General features: G+C 43.2%; 1 protein-coding gene across 7 annotated transcripts in view; it reads left to right on the plus strand.

The window, feature by feature from the left end:
- The window catches only part of LOC122774991 (thrombospondin type-1 domain-containing protein 7A-like), a 108,039-nt gene that overhangs the window by 23,109 nt on the left and 63,784 nt on the right, over positions 1 to 21,146 (plus strand). For all 7 annotated transcript variants that reach the window (XM_044034646.1, XM_044034649.1, XM_044034651.1 and 4 more), the window contains exons 2-3: positions 13,335 to 14,169; positions 20,126 to 20,374. In XM_044034646.1, coding sequence (XP_043890581.1) covers positions 13,335 to 14,169; positions 20,126 to 20,374 — 1,084 coding nt within the window. The remainder of the gene's footprint in view (positions 1 to 13,334; positions 14,170 to 20,125; positions 20,375 to 21,146) is intronic.

Raw genomic sequence — 21,146 nt, forward strand, 5'->3', positions numbered from 1 at the left:
AAGCCGAGTCAGCACATTCTAGTCCTTGAATTTGACGGAATTGGTCCTGGAAAGTCCTTGAATTTGATGTCAACCAGAGTGTGGGATTGTGGGTGTTTTATCACCGATCGATGCCGCTGACCTACACCAACAAACCCTCTGAGCAGTCGGCGCTGGTGAAGCCGCGTCCAACACACGACAGATCAGACGCATCTGCTTTGCAGCCTCATTATCCCGCGTTTACTCCCAGCCAGAATTTCTCTCCGGGGGAAACGTGTTCAGACACAAACAAACAAATCCCACTCGTTCCTGCTGCTAATCTGCCATCAGACGCTGCTCGTTTTCCTTCCCCCGGCTGCTCTTGAGCAAACGGAGCCATGACTTGGTTAGTGCCGTGTCTGTGGAGACATTTCCACCGTGGTGATTCGGTGAGAGAGGGAGCAACCGTCTCTGCTACGCTAACTGCTAGGTCAGGATCATTTACATTCTGGAATTTAGGTGGACAGACAGTGAGTTAGCATGATTGTTGCTAACAGAGGGTGATCGCTATGATCAGGTAAATAAAACTAGTGAATGACGAGTGGATTGTTAAAGACCAGGAAACAGGAAGGGACAGACACTGCAGCTCTACTAGTGCCACCTGGTGGTTCAGTGTTGGTGGTCAATCACCGCTCTCTACTGTGGCGTCGTTTTGACTAGGGCTCAGGTCCATTTACATAACTGTTCAAAGTTGGAGGAGAAAGTTCAAACTCAAACCTTCAAAGTCTTCTTGAGCTCAAAATAAAAACAGCCTAGAAGCAGAGAAGCCCATTACAGCAGGATCCAGCAGGGGGCGCTGTGAGTACAAGATTAGACAGTGATATTTTGTTGTGTTGCGGTGAAAATGAAGGACACAAGCTAAAGTGAACAATCTGGAAACCAAACACGACGTGTGGAAGTGTTTTTGGCTAATTCACCATCGATGGCAAAGTAAGGCACAAATCTGCTGACTCACCTGTTAGCTTAGCTGTTAGCTCCACCCGAATGACTTCACAAACATGTGTGAAGTGCTGCTACTTCCTGTTGAAAGAGGCTACTTCCTGTCACAATAATTACAGCATCTTTGGAGATTTTTAATAAAATATTGTTGTATTTTGTTTTCGTAGTTAAGGTAAGGGCTTTTTCTTTTGTTTTATGACCTAAAACAGTAGCAGGAACAGGAAGTGGCCGTACTTTCACTCACACGTAGAATAATCGTGTTTTTGGTACAGATGGGATAGATGGGGGGTGGAGTGGCTCAGTGGTCGCAAGTTTGATTCCACCCCTGACTGATTGTACTCGATTCCATTGTAAGTCGCTTTGGATAAAAGCGTCTGCTAAATGACATGTGGTATGCGTGGTTACCATGGCAACCCTAATGCACAGCACTGAGTGTGCATGTAATCTGAGCTGGATGTCTCTCCCACCTGACAATTACAGCTGTAACATCACGCTCGGCCCAGATTAAACCCAGGTGTCGTAATCCCAGGTGTTTACGACTGGATTTAGGAAGAAGAAGAAGAGGTTGCGACACAGACTTGTGCTTTGAGTCGAGGGAATCGATTGGCTCCGCGGGCGCTTTGTTCAATCACAGTTACAGGAGGAAGCGATTATCTGGTATCGCTGTGTTGTCTCCGCTTACACGGACGCTTTGATCGCTCTGCCGTCGCCGTCTGAGGAGGACGACGACAGATCTGTGTTTGTGTTGATGGTGGAAGAACCAGTTCAAATATTCGCCTTGATTGTTTCCTCTGGGTTTGAATCCATGTGTGGAAACAAAGTATCAGATGCTCACAAATCAGAGACGGAGCAGAAGTAAATATTCTCAAAGCTGCCATCTCTCACTTCTGTCCTGCTGTGTGTGTGTGAGAGATCACATGCTCAGTTGCTTCCATCTTGTCTCACTCATGTTTACCTGGAGAAGCTCAGCGGTGAAATCAAAGGGCAGAAACAGAGTTTATGTTTTCACACGTCTTCACGCCCACATCCTCGTGTCCATACAGAGTTACATGTTAAGGTAAATGTAAGGAGTTGAAACAAAGGCCTTATGTCCTCGCGTTGTCCTTACGTCCTCTCCTGTCCATCAGGATCACAGTGCATTGCGTGGACACTGGTATCCTCGTGAGTCCTGTAGTATCCCACTTCACCATTGGGTGGCAGTACAAGTGTGGATGCAGGGAACAGGACGCATTCTTACCAAAGAAGAAGAAGAAGAGAACGCTGCTACAGCTCCCTTGTCACAGCTGAGAGGCCCCCCGGGTGTCAGCCGGGTCGAGCCTCGGATCGCTGTCCTTGGCGATGACTTTTCTGCTTGGTGGGCGGGGCTTAATACTCAATCTGCCAGTGGGGTGGAAGTGCACTTTGAGTTGATGATGCAGGTTGCGTCATGTGGCCGCTGCGTGTTGGGTAAACCAAGGCGTTTATCGTACTACTTCAAACGGTCTATGAGACTGCAGCGTTAGCGCTCAGACAGCTCCAGTGTCTTTTAAAGTCTGCTTTAAAAGTCTGCATTTGTAGTGAATTTTTCGTCGTTACGACTGCGACAGCTTCACGTTCCCAGATTTTGACTTTCACCGTGTTCTCAGAGCGTGGTTCCGCCTCTCTCTTCCCCAGGTCGATCATCTTCTCAGTGATACGTGTGTATGTGATTCATGGAATTACATCTGTGTTTTACGATCTCTTCCCCCCCCCTCGCCAGATTTACATCCACTCTGCGCCGCGACAGGAAGTAGTGCTCCCTTTAGAGCGGCGCAGAGCCGACTGCTTTATTGTCCACCCGAGTGGAAAATTGAGAACGTGTAGCGACTGGAAGATGGAACCAAATGTGACAACGAGATCCGGCCGACACATAAAAAACACTTTAGAGCAGCAGTGTGCGGCGTAAACAGCGCAGATAAAACAGCTCAGGCGACGTTTGTTAGGACTCTGAAGACTTTATCTGTGCTCTGATTCATTTCCTCCACGTTCTGTGGACTTTATCTTCGTCCACGAGTTCTTCAGTCGAACAATTCATGCGCACAAAAACCATAAAGTCCTGATGAAACCGCAGATTTGTGCTCGTGTTGACAAAATAACAAAATAAGGTCTGAAAATAACATTCGTCGTGAGCCACAAAATCCTTCAATCTTTGTTGTTTCATTATAAAATAAACAGAGAATATATTTATAATACACACACACACACACACAGAGCACACTGTGTTTTAAAGTTGTTTAAATCTGAAGAAATGTCCACATGTCACTGGTCTCAAACTGTATTTGGCACAAACAGGAAAACTGAAATTCTAAATGTTACCAGGCAGCAAAATATAGAAGTAAAAATAGTCTGTTCTCTCTCCTCCTGGTTGAGAATAGAATGTCTTGTTCACGGCTTCATCCTCCATATATATATATATACATATACATATATATATATATATATATATATATGTATATGTATATCCATATATTGCCGTGTTTCCACCACATTGTTTTAATATTTACGTCACTTGAAAAAGCTAAAATAAAGCTATAAAAACAGAAGCTTTGCCGGTTAAGACGACAGCAATAATTGATCATAAATGACAGTAATTAGAGCCAAACTCTTCTTCAGCTCCAGCTCACAGTGAACGTATGTGGACACACACGCGCCTGTAACTGACATACGGACACGATGACGTCCGTCCTGTCCACTAAAGCAGCCGAGCTCGTCGCTGGACACACACGTCTGCGTCTGCCGGAGTCTGCAAACACTTGTCCATCGTTTAGCAGCAGTGACCTTTTATTCTGCTAAAAATCACATCGTGGTCATGTTTTAGGCCTAGTTTACCACTTTATTTGTTTTTGTATTTAGCGTGGGCTGAACAGGGATTAAGGGAAGTGCAAGATATGTACAGAAAAGACGACGTTTTTATGTCCTTTTCAGAATTATCAACCAAATATAACATCCCAAAATCGCATTTCTTTAAATACCTTCAATTTTATATTGTCATCTCAACACTATTCATGTCTTGACATAAAGCAAATCACTTCCTGTGTGCAGTGCCTGAAAACGGGTTAAATGTTGAAAAAAAGTCGCTGGGATGGCAGCACTGATTTAAACGCCACCTCCTGGCAACAGGAAGTTCTTCACTAACAAATGTTGCTTCATTTACTTGAAGATTTCAGTCTACATTTGCTTTACTCTGACATAACGGATTCTTGGTGGCCTCTCTCTAGCGCCACACAGTGGCCATTAGTTTGTTGTACTTTTCTGAGCCCGTACTTTCGTAATCTCGAAGATGTGATTTTTTTTTCCACCTGAGCTGTGGACACCAGGTGTTTGAGCAGGAAAACTTCTCTTCCTGCTAAATGCTAATGTTCAGAGCCGGGTTTTGGGATCACCCGGTGCAAACCGGATCAAAGCGGCTCCGTCTCGTCGCTCTTCTGCCTCCACAGTTTGACAGATGTTCACCACGTTCTGTGAGGAGCAGACACCAACATGGCTGCTGTGTACGCCACGCGTCTTTCATCTCCCCCGCAACGACGAAGCCGCCGCTGCCGCTCTCTCTGGCAGCAGCAGCAGCAGCAGCAGCAGCAGCAGGGATGAATTATTCAGACACTTTTTTGTTCTCAGAGTCGCAGAATTTCAGAGTGTGTCGTTTCACGGAAACTGTGGGATCCCCCGCGAAGAATCCACTCCGCTATTCTGTAAGACAGAGGAGCGTCAGAACCACGGCTTCTATATGCTCCACTAAATTAAACATGACATAGATGCAGAGAAGCCGCATCATAAACACACAACTGTGATCAGGAGAGAGAGCGACGCTCACACCTCCATGTGTGAGCGGAGGCGAGAGGCCGAGCGTCCTCTGGGAGACGCAGCTGTCAGTCTGTACAACACTGACAGTTTCATGGTGATCAATCATGTGTCACCGCTGCAGTTTGACGTGAGCGAAGGCGAAAGACAATGAAGAGGTTTTTCTGTGCGTTTACTCAATGTAGCTGGAAATGCTGAGGAAAAATGGACTTCTGTGTTCCATGAATCCCTTTGTTTTACTGCTTTATCAATGATTCCCGACCATTGTTTTCCCGTTTCCACTGTTTACCGATTGGTAACTCTGCTAAGTTCAGTTCAGATCAAAGATAGACGAGACGTCCATTCATTTTCAATGGTAAACGACAGACAGAGCAGCTGATTTTTGTTTTAAAGAGACGGACTAGTTGGGAAATAGTTGGGAGTCGCTCAGTCAGAATTCCCAATTAAAGAGTCTTCACTAGGTATTCACTAACGATGAGTGATATTTAAATGTTTTAAAAATATTTCACCGTCTTCATTGACATTTCACAACAAAATGCAGCTAAAAATGCTAAAAATGCTCAGTACCTGTAACCTGTTCATTATTCCCAACCACTGTTTTCCCGTTTACACTTGTTTTCTTATTGTTAATTCTTCCCAGATGATTTCAGATCAAAGGCAGATGAGAGTTCATTTTCAAAAAGTGACAGAAAAGGTGAAATATTTCAAAAGCAGCAATTAAAAAAACCCAAAAAAACTCCTCAGCAGATATCGACTAAAGACGAGCAGTTCAGTTGGAAATGTTAAATACTTCCAGCTTTTGTCCTTTTTTGGTTACTAAATCTAATCTTTGTTCATCTTTATAAATAATTCTGTCGTATTGTTTCACTGAGTCACTAACTCCTCCCACATTCAGATCAAAGGCAGATTCATCATCAAAGGAAAAAGTTTAAATATTTCCCAACAAAATGTAACTTCCAGACAAAAGTTCCTGTTCTTTATAAACACAAATCGTTAAAAGGCTGAATTAACGATTCCCAACCGTTGTTTACTTTTGTTGCTTTATAGCTCCTCCCACAGTTCAGATCAAAGGCAGGCACGAGAGTTCATTCATTTTCAACAGAGAACGTGAAATATTTAAAATACTAGTGTAAAAAAAATCAGAAGAAACAGGAAATAGTTGAGAATTGCTCGCGCTTTAATTACCAACTGAAAACAACAGTTAAATAATAATAAGACTTGTTTCATTCATAGGCATCGTCTAAATATGCAAGATATTTCAAATTTTAAATATTGATTAATTATTATTATTAATTATTTTAATGATTACATTTACAGTTATGTTAAATAAATATTATTACAAGACAAATTTGTCAGACAAGCGAGTGACTTCCGGTCCGCAAAGCTGTCACTCCAAAACTCAGTAGCCAATCAGCAGGCAGCTTCCTAAGCCCCGCCCATGGACAGAATCATAGAGAGTGCACGAACACAAAAAAGTTGGAGTAAGCGAACTTCTGATCACTGCAGAAAACGAATAAAATACAAGTTGAATGATTAAATCAATATTTTATTTGTAATTTGTGTATTTTTTGGGGTTCATTTTTGTTTGTGTTGTTTGACTGACAAATCTAATTCCATACAATATCATTTTACAATAGTTTTCTTTCAAAGTAGAGAATTATGACATCATCAATCAAAGATCGCTGCGTCTTTAAATCACAACACATCACAAAGTCACGTGGCTGTGTGTGTGTGTGTGTGTGTGTGTGTGTGTGTGTGTGAACCTCCTGCCAACATGTCGTACAATTATAGCTCAACATCCTAACAAGACGTCCCAGAGGACGAGCCGTCAGTGACGCTGTCACTTTAGTCGCCATGATGCTGGGAAACGTCTCATTACTGTGCAGAGAGCTCTGTGTGTGTCTGTGTGTGTGTGTCTGTGTGTGTCTGTGTGTGTGTATGAGGACCATCCCACCTGGAAAAAAAGAAAAAGTCATTATCAAGAAATAACCCGGGGGATCAGCGGCTACCTTCACCTGACCTTCATCTCCACCATGAGTAAATGACTGTGTGTTCTTTCTGCAGAATCCTCTTGATAATTCTAAACGTCTAAGTGTCTGTCTGTCTGTCTGTCTGCGTGTGTGTGTGCGTGTCACTTGTGCACATTCAATAACTTCACTCAAACCTCCGCATCAAAAGCTCCAAACTGCGATGTCTCCAGCCGTGACGTCACCGCGCGTTTAGCTTCAATAAAAGAGCTAAGCTACTGAAAAGCTATTTGATTCAGAAAACAGTGACGCAACCACCACACGACTGACAAATGTAGTTATACTAATAATTTATTTACAATTTACTGCATGTGAACATAGTGTATTAACTATTTTAAATGATTTGTACAGTAATGTATGTATAATGTAAAGAATTGAAATCTGAACAGTGTAAATTATGTTTAAAATAACAAGGTCTGAGTGATGCGTCATTAAAGGGTTAAAAGGATTTTAAAAGTTGAGTGTTTTTCCAAACTTCTCCAAAAAAACACACGGTGACTAAAATCTATCACCACTAAGTGTTAGTTAAGTTTTTTGTCAAAAGTTTTCGTCAAAAGTTCCTTACATGTGTTGGCAACACGCCTTTGGTCAGCTGACTTTTGTACGTAACAAGGAATGTAATTTGCGAGGTTCTTTGAATGCACTTTTTAACGCTTTCTAAACTGTTTTTTTGTTGCAATTAATCTTTAAAAAATAGAATCAGATTTACAAAAACAAAAATCAAGGGACAATAAAAAGGTGAGAGCATCTGCTGACAACACACGACACCGTGACCAGTTTCATTTTGGAAACTAAATGAATGGCAAACGTATCAGATTGGGATTTTAAAGGTTCAGTCCTGAAAATCCTCAAGATTTCACATATTTCACCTCCGTCCTCTGTGTTTACAACACACGTGCACACGCACACACATACACACACATGTCAGTGCGACATGAATTGAAGTCAGGCATGAAGAGAAGTGACAGAAGGCAGTGAGTAGATGTGGCAACAGCATCACTGTGTGTGTGTGTGTGTGTGTGTGTGCGCCTTGGCTCTGATAAACGTCTTCTCTATCCAGTAAAACTCCCCCCACCATATTGCTGCACAATCACAGTCCAGGACCGAGGCGACCCCTCGACCCCAGAGAGAGAGAGAGACAGACAGACAGACAGAGACACAGAGAGAGAGATGGAGACAGAGCAGAGACACAGACAGACAGACAGAGACACAGAGATAGAGACAGAGCAGAGACACAGAGCAGAGACACAGACAGAGACACAGAGACACAGAGATAGAGCAGAGACACAGACAGACAGACAGAGATAGAGACAGAGCAGAGACACAGACAGAGACACAGACAGACAGACAGAGACACAGAGACAGAGCAGAGACACAGACAGAGACACAGAGTCAGAGCAGAGACACAGACAGACAGACAGTGACACAGAGATAGAGCAGAGACACAGACAGACAGACAGAGATAGAGACAGAGCAGAGAATGACAGCGGTCTGATCTCACATCAGTGATTCAGTCTTTTTTTGACCTTCAATTTGTGGTCAGAATATTGACGTCACAGTAACTTGGATTTCCAGCTCACACACCCCAGCCTCATAGGATGTGAACGATGTTTGGTGTGTGTGTGCAGGACCAGACTCTCTACCATCAGACCAAGTCTCATCTGGATCTGATCCAGATTATGGACTTTGCAGCAATTTAAATGTAAAGTGGTTCAGTCCCACTGATGATCACCTGAGTATGTTCCCATTCCATTTTGGTCAGAATCGACCAAACGATGACATCACGAAACATGATCAAACTTTCAATACACTCAATAATCTCTGAGTGTGTTTGTGCACGACCAGATTAAATGTGACACGGTTCAGTCCCGGATTTTAGCTTCAACGTTGAGCCAAAAAACAATGTTTCCTGTTCTGTGATCCGAGCTTTTAGCTCCCGGACTTTTATCGTATTTTTCCTTTAGTTTTTTCGGGAACTTTTTCTCCGCGACTAATTGAAGAGTCTGTTTGTGACTCGGCTCAGGATTATAAAACGATTGGGCTTTTATTGTCTCGTGTGATTCCAGACTATAATCTGTGTCTCAGATATGAAGTGCGTGTTTGTGGAGTTGTGACACAGACGTAATGAAATAGTTAAAATGCCGCTGGTGTCAGCGTTTTCTCTAACAACATCAGTCCTGAGTGAACGCTTCACAATCGCTGCTGGTGTCATTTTCCCATGTGAGCTTAATGTTATTGTAACATTTCATTATTCTCTCCTCTTGTATGTCGTGTGAGTCCAGATTATCTTTCATTGCTGTTATTAACTTGTGTTCCTGCAGCGTTCACTGGAGTCTAATTCATTCCTAATTCCCAGCCGTCGTTGTTGTGATTTACCGCACACGTACCTGCAGCTCATTTTTAAATCCCTGTGTTTTTGTAAAAAAAGCACAGAGGACAGTGTTCGCTTCCTCAGCCGTGATGCAGAGGGTGGTGTATTGTGGGAGGTGATAATCTAATCCCGATGCTGGCACTCCTGAGGGCGAGAGATCTCGCTATGTGATTGGAGAATTTATCTTAATAAAGTGACAGCGACATCATCGAGCCCCGCCCCCCAGAGTAACAGACACTGAAGAGCCACAGGAAGCAAAACATCAGGTCTGACCACAGCGTTCGTGAAACTCTGATGATTCTGTCCACTGTGAATACAAGTGAACACACGCACAGGTACACACACACATACACACACACGCATACGATTACACACACGCACACATACACATACACGCACACGCGTACACACACACACGCACACACGCATACCGCATGCACATGTACACACACACACACCACGCATACACACACACATATGTACACACACACACACACAATACGCACGCATACACACACACACACACACACACACACATCGCATGCGACACACATATCGACACACACATATACACATACACACGCACACACATACACACACACATGCGCACGCGTACACATACGCATACACACGTACACACACGTACACACACACACACACACGTACACACACACATCCTGGCTGTTATTCCGTCGCTGTCATATTCATTCACAGATTTCCAGCCAGCGTGAGCTTAATCCTGAAAATACAAGAGATTATCAGCGTGCACATGGTTGATATTACTGTCAACTGGGGATTTAGAAACGGTTTGATGAAGGAAAAAAATGTAGATACACATTTATAAGAGGCTTTAAACACCGAGGATTTCACTCTGTTTATGTTCAGTTCTTTTCAAATGTTTTATAGAAACACGTGGAGGCGTTTCAACGCTGCTTCACGTCATTTTTACAGTTGGATTTCTTTTATTTTCACTTCACTTGAGACTTTTCTATTTTCCATGAAATACAACATTAACATTACAACATTTTCAGGAGAGTCACATCTGCTCTAAAGTTGCTTCTACATAAAAAATGATAGAATAATCTGTGAGCATCTGTGATAATTAATTAATTAATAATGAATGAATTAATTAATTAATAATTTAGAGCAAATGAATGAATTACATGTTGACTTTATACATGTTATTTATAAATATATAAACTAGGTCGGGAAAAGTCCGCAAATTTGTTTGGGGACCCCAAAAAAAATCCCATGCCCCATGTGTGGGTCCCGACCCAGTCTTTAGACACCACTGACTTCGACTACACCCCTGTGTGTGTGTGTGTGTGTGTGTGTGTAGATTGTTTCCCATGCATTTATTTTCATCTTGTTTGTTTAAATACGTGTGAACTTTGGTGTTTTTATTTATTTATCCTCTTAATAAAGTCACTGATTCTCATCATGAAAGAAAAGAAACATTTGTTTGGTTACGGATCATTTTATGACGGGCAGAGCATAATTAACAAACATCCTGTAGTTACCGTAGCAACGATCGGGCGAGATCAATGATGGCATTTGAGAGAGCCTCGTGCTGTCGGAGCAGAAATCCATAATATGCACGCAGCGATTAGACAAACACATTAGGAGTTAAATGCCAAAGATAAACAGAGACGTTCTGCTTTGTTCTTAACTGTAATTCATCTCAAAGACATGACTCAGCAAATTTATACTCTGGATAACCCTGTGAAAAAAAACCCAATATGTCAGAAACTATAAAGTAATTATGCTGCACTTTAGGTCACGGCACACACACACTCACACGCATGCACGCACACACACACACACACACACACACACACATACACACACACACACGCACACACACACACACACACAGCAGTTGGCAACGAGAGCACACACACACACACACAGCAGTTGGCAACGAGAGCAAAGTGTGAAAAAGCAGATTTAATGGGAACAATGTGTGACAGGAGGGAACAGAAATCAATAAAACAACAAAGTTTCCTTGTTCCTGTTTAATCTCAGTAAAGTTTCAACAAAAAAACAAAAACAAAACCAGGACCGGAGTCCTGTTTGCACAGCTATAAATTATTACCTGTGCATCTGTAGTAATATGTAATAACTGTGGAGGATAATCTGTGATCTTAATCCCGTGCGAATCATCCATGTCCATAATTTGTTAAATTAAGATTCCACCGCAGATTTCCTTCAATATTTTTGGTCCGGTGATGAAATCAGTCCCCGTGTGAATCCACGTGTCTGTGTATGATCAGCGTCAGGGTTTTCTCGACCTCTTTCCCACAACAGAGTTTTTTTGTCTTGGAAGGTTTTGAAAGTGTTTTGGGTTCAGCGTGAACCAGGTACTCATCCAGACCAGCACTGAGACCAAACTGAAGGCTACGCCAAGACCAGAACCAAGGATCCTGTGCAAATAGAGGTTAAGAAAAACATAAGAAAATGTTTGTGCTGCAATCTGCAAGCTCACCAGTAGATTTCAGTGAAGTGTTTTAAATGACATGAACATATTTTTGAAATGTATGAATCTAATGAGTTTCTATAATGCAGCCTTTACACTTTATATGTGGGACCATTTGTAAAGAATGACATCTTCATTAAAGACATTAAAGACATTAACAAGCTTTGGTTTCAGTGGCACATATTGAGCAGAAGTCTGAGATGTTATTGAGTAAATAAATCCAGTGAACAGTGTTTTCATTGTTTCAATAAAACCACAAAGTAACTGAGTTGTTTCTTCATGAAACAGTGACTGATAAATTCAACAGGAACCTTGTTTTCATGTTGTGCTGCTACTATTTCAGTATCGACACAAATGTCAAAAAGATGTGCAGTTTCTGACATGACCGTCATCTTAAGCCGAGTTTCCATCATGGTTCAGTTCGGTTTGGTACAGTATGGTTTGATTCTGTTTGGTTTGGTACAGTTCAGTTTGATACAGTTTGGTTTGGTACAGTTTGGTTTGATACAGTTTGGTACGTTTGGTTTGATACAGTTTGGTTCAGTTTGGTTTTTGGTATAGTACGGTTTTGTTGGTTTGGTACAGTTGGTTTGATACAGTTGGGTTTATACAGTTTGGTTTGGTACAGTTGTTTGGTACACTCTGGTTTGGTACAGTTCAGTTTGATACAGTTTGGTTTGGTACAGTTTGGTTTGATACAGTTTGGTTTGTACAGTTTGGTTTGGTACAGTTCGGTTTGGTACAGTTCAGTTTGGTACAGTTTAGTTTGGGACTTGACACTTGGGATACTGTCAGCCTGAATATAAATCTTATGTGGTCCACATGGAAAAGCTGGCTGGGTATGACCTGTCTGTAGACCCCAAAAATCACTGGAAATCACTGTTCTTCTTCTTTTTCTTCTTGTTCTTCTTCTTTTTCCTCTTGTCGTTCCTCCTCCTCCTCCTCCTCCTCTTCCTCCACAGTTCAAACTTCTCCTTGATATTCCTAATATCTCCCCGTGGCAACAATTAAAACCACTGATCTAAACAACTGTATCAATCCATTTTAGCTCATGATATCATCAGTAGACCTCTGACCTCATCTTCAGCTCCAGCTCACTTCACTCAGAAGATCCAGAGAGTGAGACACACTCAGTTTTCCCCAGACGAGTCCTGGCATCACGTCTCTGTCTCTATTTCATGTTTATTTTTAACACAACAGAAGGAAGCGTCTCCTCAGTTCACTCATTCAGATGCTGAATGTGAAACGAAAAACAAAATAATGTTTCCATCACGTCCGGAAAAGTTTTACGTTCGTTTGTACATTTGAACATTTTCTTCATATTTTTCTAACCTGGTTTGTTTTTTTTCAGCTCTTGACTGAGGGAGCGTTAAACAGAGCTGTAAATATGAATCCATGATACTTTCCTCCCACAGTCCAAAGACATGCAGAGGACTTTCAGACACACATTTAGGTGTGAATGTGAGACTGACCTTTGACCCTCATATGGAAGATAAAGCTGTAGACGATGAACAAATGAATTAAAATGATTCATGTCAACTGATGCGACTGAGCCTGACAATGTTTTTTTTGTGTCTGAACTGTGTCGTTAAGCAGAAGGTTGTGGTTCCTTACATTAGACCTGTGTCTGCGCTGGAGTTGCCTCTCAGACCTCATTCTAACCGGAGTGTGTTCATTTGTTTGCCAGGTTCTTGGGGGAGGTGCATGGGCAGTGAGTGCGGCCCAGGCGGCAGCCAGAGCCGGGCAGTGTGGTGCGCCCATGTGGACGGCTGGACGACGCTTCACACCAACTGCGACCAAAGCCAGCGTCCGTCCAACCAGAGGAACTGTTTCCACGTGTGCGACTGGCACAAGGAACTTTACGGCTGGAGTCTCGGCGCCTGGAACGAGTGTGTGCCGGTGTCGGCGAGGACCTTTGGGGCCTTGCGCCTGTTCTCATGCAGCGGAGGTGACGAGGGCATTCAGACCCGGGAGGTGGGCTGCATGCTCAAGGCGGACAGTTCCCCAGCAGATGACGCCATCTGTGAATACTTTGAGCCAAAGCCTCGTCTGGAGCAGGCGTGTTTGATTCCGTGTCCTCAGGATTGTGTAGTTTCTGAGTATTCGCCGTGGACGTCATGCTCCAAAACGTGTGGAACGGGCCTCAGGAACAGGGTCCGCAGTGTTCTGGTTCCTCCGGTTTTTGGAGGCGCCGCCTGCCCAAACCTTACTGAGTTCCAGTCCTGTAAAGCGGGGCTCTGCGCTGGTCCAGAGGGCATGTACAGTCTCAGGGTGGGACCCTGGAGCCCCTGTTCTCTCCCACAGACTCGGACAGCACGGCAAGCCAAGCGCAGGAAAGGTAAAGGACAGGGTCTCAGGGACAGATCTGGAGTCAAAGATCCAGAAACCAGGGAGCTGATCCAGAAGAAACGGACCAGGAACCGCCTGAACCGGCAGGAGAGTCCATTCTGGGACATCCAGGTGGGCTACCAGAGCCGGGACGTGGTCTGCATGCACAGGAACGGCAGCGCAGTCGCTCGCAAGTGAGTGGCAATTTTCTTTTTATGGTAATGTGACATTAAAGTTAATGGGTTTTTTCTGCAGCAATATTTTACTGTATATCTTTAATGTTCCTGCAAGGACACGATTGGACATGAGATCCTTCCTTTAAAGACGTTTGCGTTGTCTTTGCAGGCCTAAAACAGAGGGGAGGTCTTACAGAGCATTCATGCACTAAACTTTTCTATTTTCTTCTCTTTTTAATATCGTATTTATCTCTATTTGTAGCCATTGACTGATACGCTTTCTCATTTCTCATCAACTAAACTCAACATGTTTTCTTGCATTTTACATGAAATATATCCATCGTTTAAAGATAATTCTGTTTACGTTACAGGCCTTAAACACAGGTGCTGGATGTCTTAAAGTCTTTGTTTTACCGACTATTCGTTTAATTATCTGTATTTCTATGCTTTTTTTGTCATATTATCTCCTGTCATCTTATTTCTGCATTGTTCTGATGTTTGGATGAACTTAATTTACTGATTTCAGCTAAATTTTATTTATAAACTCTTTTTTAAAGATAACTATCTCTTTATTAGAGGCCTCAAACGGAGCTTATATAGCCTTCAAGTGTAATTATTTACTCCATTTTCATAGTTTCCTTTGTTTTACTTGGTATAAACTATTTTACTTGTCGTATTTTGCCAAGAAAAATCCAAATTAACACTAATAATACTGATTTAAAGGTTATTTTTCTTCACAGGCCTCAGTTAGAGATGATGAACTGATTACCATTCTAATTATCTAAGTTTAATGTCACATTTGTCACATAATGTCACATAATGTCATGATTTATTAGAAGAGTTTTCTCTTTTTACTCGTTTTCATTGTTTCACTGAGTTTCTTCTCCTCTAATTATCCGTCTTTCTCTCTGTTTTAAATGTTTCTGTGTAACTGTGTGTGTTTAGGTGAACTTGTCCTTGTTCCGGTTTAACATGAAGCCAAATTTGTCCTCGTCAGAGTTTCTGTCAGAGGTGACGCGTCGCAGAGGATGTTTATCGTCTGTGTCGTTGTCACAGTCGAGCTGTCGGAGCGCTGAAGCGCAGCCACCACACGCTTATTTGAAGTCTCGCTCCGGAGACAGAAGTGGGGAAAAAAGCAAATCATTTCACGACATCAGATCAATCTTAGCTTCAGTTAAAAACGGCTCTGTGTTGCTTTTCCTTTTCTTTTTTCCCCCTGCCCTGGGGTTTGGAATAGACGTGAAATAATACGTTACATGAGAAAGTGTCACTCAAGTTGTCATCTGTTAAATGTTTGTCGAGCCGCTCGTGAATTTTAAAGCTGGAGCCGCGACGGAGAAAATAAAAGAGCGGAGTTCACCTGAAATAACGAGACAAAATGTCTGATTTAGACGCCCAAGTTTAAAAAGGTTCTGCAAACTTTTAAAAGCTGCAGTGAACTGAGCTTTGTCAGTGTGGTGACGCCATGAAAGCACAGTGGCCGAGTGAATGGATGCATGAAATCACCAGTGCAATAAACATATTATCAACAAGATATCAACAGACGAACACGTTAAGATCAGTAAGAAAGATCTTAAAAGAAGATAAAAAAAAAACATGTACGCTAATGTATCTGGGGCTAGCCATTGTTAGCAATAAGAGTTTATAACAACAACAAACAGCGTAGCAACGTGTTTACGGTTAAAAAAATGAAACATTACTTTGTCTAAGACAGATTTACTGTCGAGCAAATATGCTATAAACGGACATCTTAGAATTCCTTTTTGAGTTTTTGAGTTGGAAATCCCAGTTCTGTGTGAGACACGCCCCCAGAGCTCGGAAATGTCCAAGTTCCGACTACAAATGGAATGCTCCAGTAGTCCAGACTGAGTTCACTCTCAGACAACTAAAACACTGGAGATCTCCACCGTTTCAACTCGATATCTCTCAGCCCACATCATGGCATTGGGTGGAGTTTCCCTTTAAGAAAGGATTCTCAAACTCACTGAGCGTCTGGTCTGGTCTGGAGGGGCCCCAACGTATTTATGATGTGATGATATTTCAAAATAAAAGCCTTAGTTTTGATATGGAACAATTAATAGTTTACAATATATTTGTATTTATGATAAAAATGAATAAAAATCTGACATTTTATATTAAGTGGAGGACCATGTGAAATTGATTGGCGGGCCACATGAGGTCCACAGGCCGTGGGTTTGAGACCCATGCATTAAAAAATTGCTGATTTCTCCAGCAAAGAGTCATTCATGTTGTCACCGGAGCGTTCATGTGGTGCTCCGGTGACAACATGAATGCCACTGCTCTCTAACACGTGATCATTTATGAACTCATCCATTCATTAATGCTGTGCTCGGCAGTAAGAGGATCACAGATTTCAAAGGAAGCGTGGAAACAGCTCACTCGCCCACAGCAGCATCAATATTAACCCTCATCACCTAAAATATTCACACTTGTTTTTGCCACTTTTTCGGGAAGCGATTATTTTGTGGAATCTCAGCCCCTGCTCCTGCCCCTGCCCCTGCTCCTGTTCCTGTTCCTGCCCCTGCTCCTGCCCCTGCCCTGTTCCTGCTCCTGCCCCTGCTCCCTCCTGCTCCTGCTCCTGCTCCTGCTGCTTGCTGCCTGCCTGCCCCTGCCCCTGCCCCCTGCCCTGCTCCTGCTTGCCCTGCTCCTGCTCCTGCCCCTGCCCCTGCTCCCTGCTCCTGCCCTGCCCTGCCCCTGCTCCTGCCAGCTCCTGCCCCTGCCCCTGCCCCTGCCTGCCCTGCTCCTGCTCCTGCTCCTGCTCCTGCCCGCTCCTGCCCTGCCCCTGCCCCTGCTGCCTCCCTGCTCCTGCTCCCTGCCCCTGCCCTGCTCCTGCTGCCCCTGCTCCTGCTCCTGCTGCCCTGCTCCCTGCCCCTGCCTGCTCCCGCTCCTGCCCCTGCTCCTGCTCCCTGAACATCTTGCTGACTTCATTTCTAATTTCGTTTGATGAGCATCTGTCTGTGGGTCCACGTCCTCGTGACTCGTCATGATCAGGTTTCTGAGACACTGTCTCCGGGGACAGGTCAAGATTCATTCTGAATGTAGTTTACATACGACAACCATCAGTGTAACATTTGTGTTGGATTATCACTTCAGTGTTTCCACTTTCGAAAGCTTCAGCTCTCTTTTCTTCCTCCTCCTTTGACGTTATCTAACTTATTTTATTTATTTTTTTGTCCCCATTCTGTCTGCGTGACTGAGATGAAGAAATAATGACTCCCTCTTTGAGAAAAACCTCTTTAACAAACAAGCAGCGACTCAGTGAAAATAGGTCGTTGTCTTTTTCAGAGTGTGAGACAGTGACCGTCGCCTCATTGTTTTTCCTCAGGTGTAAAAATGAATCAGAGTTTGGCAGAAAATGAAAGTGAGATTTTTTCACTGTGTCACTTCAAAGACTGCAGAGGTGTTTTTTTTAATTCCAGACACTGGAGTGAGAGAAGAGAGGGAATGAATAAATGAATGAATGAATGCAGCTCATACATTTGTAGATTCTGAGTTGTTGGAGGTGAAGTTTGCCGGCGACGCCTAAATGAGAGGTTTCTAAATGAAGCCGAGCTGTAATTAGCACTAATAGCTCGTCAGCTGCTTTGCCCGAGATCGAGGAAGAGTCGGAACTCATTTCTGATGAACACAAAGAGGACACTCAGTCAGAAGAGTCATGTGTTCACATACTCAGGGACACGTCGTGACACTCTGGCCTGTTTTTTGACTGACAGCACTAACCACGCCCCCTCTGCACAGAGACAAGGACGCTCATGTCTGCCAGTGGGAACACAAGGTAATCTGGAGTTTCCTGTCATCATCGTAACAACTCTAGGAAAAAAATCTACTGACTGGCGATCTGTCCAGGCTGTGACTCCGCCTCTCGCCCTATGTCAGCTGACATTGGCACAGCACAGAGGGTTAATCTGCTTTAATCCATGATATCTTAAGAATGTGTTCACATCTCTCTCTCACTGTTAGACAGTCATTTCTGACTGTAAACTGAAGTTTATAAACCACTCACTCTCCCACACCAAAGTCCTGAGAGAAAATCAGTGCTTTTAGCTCACGGGGACACAGGAGCTGCTGGTCCTCTGCTGCCTCGTGTGGTCGCTTTGTGTCACTGAGGTCAATCTGAACAAAGGATTTCAAATAAAGTCTTAGAAATAAGACATTTCTATAAGCCCAAGCTTTTCTTCTATGAAACGGCTTATTTGGCAGTGAGAGAAAGGAAGAGACGGAAGGAAAGGAAGAGAAGGAAGGAAAGGAAGAGAAGGGAGGAAAGTAAGAGACAGAAGGAAAGGAAGCGCCGGTAACGTTAGCACAACTGAAGTCATGTCCTCTCGGATGTGGGAGGTCTTTGAGCGTAAGTTTCTGTGCCCGAGAGTTTTCACTGTGAGGGCGTGTCTGTGGGCGTGTCTCAGCAGACGTGTGCACCCGAAAACTGGAAATACGTCAGTGAGCGTAACTCGCTGTAAACGTGTGAGAGAAGTTAACGTTTTTACTCTCTGTCGTCACAGACTTTCCATGTTTTTATTAACGACTTTAGACGATTTCTATCTTCTTCTTCTTCATGTGAGAGTGGTGGGGCAGCACCATAGCGCCCTCTATGGACGGGCCACCACTGGTCTGACCTGATTTTTGACTGATTTTACCTACGAGTCTGATCCGGACGCGTTGTTCCACACAGGTCCACCTCGGCTCCGGCTCGGCTCGGCTCGGCACAGTTTTGTTGCTTCTCCATAAGTGACAGAATCTGGTACCTGGTGTTTTTTTGTTCCTGCTCTGACGAGGTTCAGCTGAGCAGATGCTAAAATTTCTGATTGGTCAGAGCGTGCCGGATGTGGGCCCGGGGCCTTGAGTTTGACACATGTTTGTGCCTAAAAAAAAGTTTTTACGACTGAAGGACACAAAAGTCCTATTTCTTCTGACTCTTAATAAAGTCCTTTTTCAGCCGCTAATGACAAAGTGTGTCAGCACTCAAGGGCGGACGCTTTAAAGTGAGGCTTTAAAAAGCACTTACAGAGTCGTAGATCTGCTGCTGTGACACTCAAACATAATAAACTGTGGCTCGAAGGCATCGCGGCACATTAACAGCGAGAGGTAACTGGAAGATTTAACCTCGCTGTAATGAGCCGCCTCACTGTTTACCATAAATATGCTTTGTGTGAGCGGTTATCGCCGCAGGAAAACCTCCGTAATGTCTCCATTTACACTCACTCCGTTACAACCCCATTGTCCAATCTCACACGATTAAAGGTCCAGTTTGTACAAATTAGTGACCTCTAATGGTGAGAGTGTGGAGGACTGATGTCAGTGAACTACGGTGGCCCTTACATGTCAGAAAGGATGTGATTCTTTTACATTTTCTGCTCTATTAGCAACTTTATTGATGAAATTCAACAACACAATCTGATTTCTTTGAGAAAAAACAACAGAAAAATGTATAAAAAGTCCAAATTAAGTACACTAATCCAAAGTTTTTGAAAGGTTAATGGGACGAAAGTGTGAATTTGTGATAAAATCACATAATTATTTGGCGACGCAGTGAAAGTCCATTTAAATAATAATACCCTTGTTAAAGCACTGAAATAGAGACATTTCTATATTTTTGGAGAATTGCATTTCTGTCATTGATTGAGTTTCTTTTCCTTTGTGACCACACTCAAAATAACCACTTCTATATTAAACATTTTTAGCTTCCTTTGTTTCCTAAACACTGATGTGACAGCTGTCATATGATTGCATGATTGGTCCAAGTCTCACATTTTATTTTTACGTGTCTTTAATTTCGTTCCATTTGGGGTTTTATTTCTTTTATTATCTTCTCTTTTAACACGTCCTTCCCTCGGCGTCACATATCAGATGCGTTGGATTTATTCCAGCTTTTTTGGGACAGTGTGTTGTTACAGCTGTTTGGATCAACCTCATAACCCTGTCATCGCTTTGACTCCGCCTCTTCATCCGTCCACAGTCTCTGCGTACCGAGGGACCTGCCGCTGACCATCCAGTCCTGCGTCCTCCCAAAGGACTGTCAGGTGACCGAGTGGGGCGAGTGGGGCCCCTGCTCCAAGACTTGCGTGGACGCCGAGGCCCCCGTTGGAAATCGTACACGGAGCAGACAGGTGCTCCAGTTTCCTGTGGGGGACGGAGACGAGTGTCCACCACTGGAGGAGTTGGAGGCGTGTGAGGTTCAGGTGGACGGAGTTCCACCCTGCATCACGTGAGTTCCTCCTGCACCGCGTACTCCACCTCCCTGAACCAGCTTCAGACCTGGAAATAGAGTTTAGCCACTTTGTTAAAAGACTCATCTAAAACGTGTTCTTAAGATATCGTAGACTTGAACTGACATAGATTTTATTCGGCAAGTCTTTTACTAAGAGGCTAAAATCTGTTTTTCTTTGTCACAGATTTGTAAGCTAATGTTTAGCTAAGCTAAAAACCACAGTATTCTCGTGCAGCACACCTATGGAGAGCTGAAGGTAGATGTGTAGCTTCTTACTTTCACTTTTAAAATCATAAAATGTACTGTATGTGGTAAATAATCCCCAGCAAATCTGTAGGAAAGCTGACAATTCTGCTACTGCTAGCATCTCCGGCGTTCTCTGTGTAGCCTCCCGGCTCTGACGTTTATAGAATGCCGTTAAAGTAAAAGCTCCTTACTCTAGATTCTTTAAAAATGTAAAACTTTTAAAAACTTAAAATGGTTGCGCTAAATAATTCCGAGTTAAAGTTTAACAAAGATAGCGTCGCTAGCAGGTGCTGCGCAGACGAGTTTAAACCAGGTCATGTGACTTAAAAAAACAAACAAATAATGTCAGCCATTTTAATATATTTACATGCATTCACCACAGGTGGCGCACATTAGTCCAAACAGAGTAAAAATATTAGCATCGGTATTGATTAAATCCTAAAGATACTATAGCTGACCACTACTTTGTGATTGATTTCTCATTTTAAATATAAATCTATGACACGTTTTCTTATTTTTGGTG

The sequence above is a fragment of the Solea senegalensis genome, linkage group LG9 (genome assembly GCF_019176455.1).
Source record: "Solea senegalensis isolate Sse05_10M linkage group LG9, IFAPA_SoseM_1, whole genome shotgun sequence".
Lineage (NCBI taxonomy): Eukaryota > Metazoa > Chordata > Actinopteri > Pleuronectiformes > Soleidae > Solea > Solea senegalensis.